The sequence below is a fragment of the Bison bison genome, unplaced genomic scaffold, assembly GCF_000754665.1.
Source record: "Bison bison bison isolate TAMUID 2011002044 unplaced genomic scaffold, Bison_UMD1.0 scf7180017845365, whole genome shotgun sequence".
Taxonomy (NCBI): domain Eukaryota; kingdom Metazoa; phylum Chordata; class Mammalia; order Artiodactyla; family Bovidae; genus Bison; species Bison bison.
Genome location: NW_011475938.1, coordinates 3,550 through 7,864, shown reverse-complemented (window position 1 = coordinate 7,864; position 4,315 = coordinate 3,550). Strand labels below are relative to the sequence as shown.

Below are 4,315 nucleotides of genomic sequence, written 5' to 3'. Positions count from 1 at the left end.
CCCTCTGCAGTTTTAACTACGTGTTCTCCAGTGCACCCCTGCTCTGCTCCAGCTCTGCCCGCTGGGGTGAGGGTCTGGGGCTCCTTCCATCTCTGTGCCTGCTGGTGGCCAACACTTTGTGCTGGTCCTCCCGATGGGCGCTGACTGGCGGCTCTCACTCCATGGAGAGGGGTGCGGCCCAGGTCGGCACGCTCATGCCGCGGCGCCCGTGGGTGGGTGTTGGCAGAGCCCGGGCCTGCATGCCGCTTGGTGTGTGGCCCGCACTGTGGCTGTCATGCCCTCACCCAGCACTGGTGCAGAGGGGCACCTCGCTGCGTTTGCTGGCTGTGCCCTCTGAACGTGGGCAGGAGCAGGGCGCAGCGCCGTGCGGGCTTTGGGCCCACTCAGCATCACCTGCAAGGGGTTTCCATCAGATCACAGTTGACAGGTTCAAAGTGTGGAGTGTGATGAGCTCAGGTGCTGCGAGTTTGAAGGTCGGTTTGGGAGGCTGAGGAGCTCGTGGGGGGGAGCCGGGCGGGGCCAGCGACCAGGGCTCCTCAGGGGCCACGTCGTCCACACGGAGGCCCCCAGCCACCCGGGGCAGCGTCCCGACTGAGGTGTGAGGGAGTGTGAGTCAGCGAGCCTCTCAGGTTTCCAGGACTCCGTGCACCGAAAGGGAGAGTCAGGTGCCGCTGGTGGTTTCTAACCCTGGTGTGTGCCGAAGTGTGTCAGATGCAGGCGTGTGTGTGCTCAGCTGCTTCAGTCACGTCTGACTCTGCACCCCCACGGACTGTAGCCCCCAGGCTCCTCTGTCTTTGGGATTCTCCAGGCGAGAACGCTGGCGTGGGCTGCCATGTCCTCCTCCAGGGGACACTGGGTGAAATGAAATACCTTGGGCTCGTTTCACCTGTTACTGCCCTGCGCAGCGGCTGAGAGGCGGAAGGGGCGCACGTGGCCCCGTCACGGGCCCTGGGCCGTGTGGACGGCGGTTCTCCCAGCTGTGGTCCCAGACCGGCCTCCGCCGGGAGCGTGGGAGAGACGCAGGCTCTCGGGGCCCTCGCACAGGGCAGGCACCACGTGCGGCAGCAAGCATGGTGTTTCCCCCGGGGTCACGTGTTATGGAACGGCTTGTCCTGCCCAGGACTCGAACTTCTGACGTGGATTGCTCTTGCCGCTCAAGCAAAGAGTCAGTCAGAAAAAAGAAAGAGGACAAACCAAAGACCCACCAGTCGGGAGTCGGGGCTGGTCCGGTGGCTCTTGCTTATCAGCTGTGTCTCACCTGTCCCCGTTGTGGGCAGGGTCAGGCATTCAGGTGGAGTCTCTGTGTGGAGACAGCACAGCCCGCCTCCCACCTGGGGCTCCACCTCTCCCCAGACGCACGGTTTGGAGTAGCCTGGGTCGTGCTCCCGCCTAGTCTGGAAAGCTCATGCTGGCTCGCGCATCCCAGGGGTCGGTGTCTGGGCACTTGGAGCAGCGATCTGGGTGTCTTGTGGTTCTGGGGGGTGCTCGGCGGGCAGGGGTGCGCCCATGAGTGACACTTGCGAGTGTCTGAATAGTGGGCGTCTCTCCTGACTTTTCCCTCTGGATGGAGGCCGTGGTCAGTCACGTCTGTGTCCACAGACAGGCTCCAGCCAGCTGGGCTCTCCCCGCGGAGCAGGGCGTCTGGGTTGGCCGTTTGTCGTTTTCCCGGGGCGTTTTTTTTTTTTTTCACGGGGCGTTTTGTAGTCCACGATTGAAAGACCCCAGACGCTTCAGGGTTGGTTTTCCTTGTGTGGTTCAGTGTCCGTCATGAAACAGACTTGCTTGAGACGCCAGGTGAGAACGATCACTTCATCCCTGTTGCTTGTGCGTCTCCGTTAGAGGCTCAGGAAGCCGGGGAGTTCAGAGCTGCTCCGTGTGTGTGTCTGTTGTGGGGTTGGAGTGCGGGAGCCGGTGTTGAGGATCATGTCTGTGTTGACCTCAGAGCGAGTCTCCCCCTCCCTCTCCTTCATCCTCAGGTTCACTTTAACCGAGACGGATCCCTGATAGTTTCCAGTAGTTACGATGGTCTCTGGTAAGTAACAGTCTCACTTGGCTGAACCAGCGAGCATTTAAAGGCCTTTCCTTGCACCGTTTGTGCCTCTCGGCATCCGGCGGGGTCTGTGAGGCAGGTGGGGTCGGGGAGGCGCAGCTGTCCCAGACGTGGCTCCTTGTGGGCCCTGGAGGGTGGGCGTCCTAAGCTTGTGGCCCCGGTAAGGGGCATGGTGGAGGAAAGGTGTGCCAACATGCGCATCCTCAAGTGCCCTGTTGGGGACGTCAGGGTCCTGAGCAGGTGCTGAGAGCCCAGGTCCGTCCCAGGGGGTGTGTCGGGGAGGGGAGGTGGGGCACTGTCTCGAGAGCATGCTGTCTGAGGTCAGGCCTGTGGCCTTGACACTTGGAGTGGAAGTGTTGTCTGGACGCTGTGAGACGTGTGGGGAGCTGTAGGGAGAATGTTTTAAGCTGACCTCAGCACGTAGAGTGCGGAGCGTCAGGAGGTGTCTGGGAGTGCAGAGTGGTGTCACAGCAGTCACTGGCCAGACCCAGGGCCCACAGGGGACCTCCAGCTACGAGGGAGAAAGCAGCCTTAGAAATTTGTCCACGTTTAGTGCCAATAACAGAGAAGCTAGAGTAACGAAAGTGATGTGCGCAAGACACCGCAGCAGCACCGGAGCGCGCGGCGAGAAGCTGTCACGTGTGGGTCAAAGCCCTCTGCCCTCTGACCGCTTGTTTTCAAGAAACACACCTGAAACAGGGCGTGTCGGTCCAGGCTCGGGAGAGAAGGGTGGGTAGGTGGGCCGGGCAGAGATGGGGCCTCGGCCAGGGGCTGAGCCGGGGTGAGCAGGTGGACCTGCAGGAGACCAAGGGGGTCAGGACCGGCTGGGGCTGCGCCAGGCCTGGCCACGCGGGACCCGGTGTGTGTGAGCACGCTCAGCCGGCGGCGGCTCTTGCAGTAGGGCTCCCGGGGCGCGGCAGGGCTGACCGTGCTGCAGGCCACGTGTCTGCTGCGTGTGAGGAGTCGCGTGTGCCTGTGGACAGTCCGCGTGTCCCTGTTTCCTTCATCACTCAGTGCAACTTGGGATTTCCAGCTAACGTGATGAGAAGGTCATTGCGTGAGAAGTGGATCGAGGCTGATCTCTAGGTCATGGGGTGTCGTGCTGGCAGAAACCGCACACGCACCGAGGCTGGACTGGCGTGACGCCTGCATGTCCAGCCGGGGAGTGTCGGCTCTTAGAACAGGCTCTCTTGTCCCTGAACCAGAGGCCATCCAGACAAGTGCCATGATAACGCTGTTTGTGTGAGAAGCGCTGCCCCCGGGGCTGCGTGCTTGGCGTGCCGGTGCCTGGAGAGCCTGTGGGGTGGCAGGTCAGGCCGGTGGCCATGGGTGCGGAGCGGGCCGGCCATGCCCTCCTCCGCTGTCTCCCGTGGCGCTGAGAGAGTGTGCGAGTGAGCGAGGCGTCAGATGGGAAGCGGCCGGGCCCGTGCTCACCGCTCTGCTGTTGCTTTGCAGCCGCATCTGGGACACCGCCTCGGGCCAGTGCCTGAAGACGCTCATCGGTGAGTGGGGCGGCCTGGGGCCGCGCCCTGCGCAGACACCCTCTCTCCCACAGGGGCTCCTCCTCTGCTGCCGTCCCTCCTCCCCCTCTCCTTCCTGCTCAGCTCTGCCGTCCAGCCTGGCTGGGGCCCTCAGTGAGCCCTGTCTGCTGGGGCTGGGGGCTCCGGGGTCTCCGCAGACAGTGTGGGGCTCTGCCGGAGTGGGCTGGCACCGTGGGAAGGCAGCGTGCTCTGTGTGGTCAGAGGCGCCGCCGGGCAGGGTGTGTGTCTGGCCAGACGGTGGCTGAGGGGCCCCCAGGGCCTCGGGCCTAGGAGGCTGATGGGGGCGGGGAGGGTTTACTGTCAGGGAGGCCGATCTCTGAGTCCCGATGGAAGGCCTCTGCTGTGTCGGGTGAGTTGGCAGGCTCCATGGGCCAGGCTTGCCTCCTGCCCTGGGCTGTCATGGGAGCAGGCGTGGCTCTGAGGGTCTGCTCCAGCCACCATCACAGGAGTCTGCAGGCCAGGTGGGTGGCTTCAACAGCAGAAACCTGTGCCCATGTCTGGAGGCTGGAATCCACGGTCAGGGCATGGGCAGGGCTTGCTCCGCCTGGGCCCTCTCTTTGGCCTTCCCCGCGAGCCCTCTGTGGGTGTCCTCACCTCCTCTTGCAGGTCACAGGACACTGGTCAGATCGGCTTGGCCCCCGCGGCCTGCCCAGCTGCCTCATCTGACGTAACCTGCCTCTGAGGCGCGGTCTGCGTGGCCAGGCTTAGGCCAGGAGGGCGGGGC

General features: G+C 63.7%; 1 protein-coding gene across 1 annotated transcript in view; it reads left to right on the top strand.

Moving 5' to 3' along the window:
* The window catches only part of LOC104984286 (WD repeat-containing protein 5), a 14,645-nt gene that overhangs the window by 6,785 nt on the left and 3,545 nt on the right, over positions 1 to 4,315 (top strand). Inside the window, exons 8-11 of the mRNA XM_010833958.1 lie at positions 1,977 to 2,032; positions 3,506 to 3,828; positions 4,001 to 4,052; positions 4,198 to 4,258. Coding sequence (XP_010832260.1) covers positions 1,977 to 2,032; positions 3,506 to 3,828; positions 4,001 to 4,052; positions 4,198 to 4,258 — 492 coding nt within the window. The remainder of the gene's footprint in view (positions 1 to 1,976; positions 2,033 to 3,505; positions 3,829 to 4,000; positions 4,053 to 4,197; positions 4,259 to 4,315) is intronic.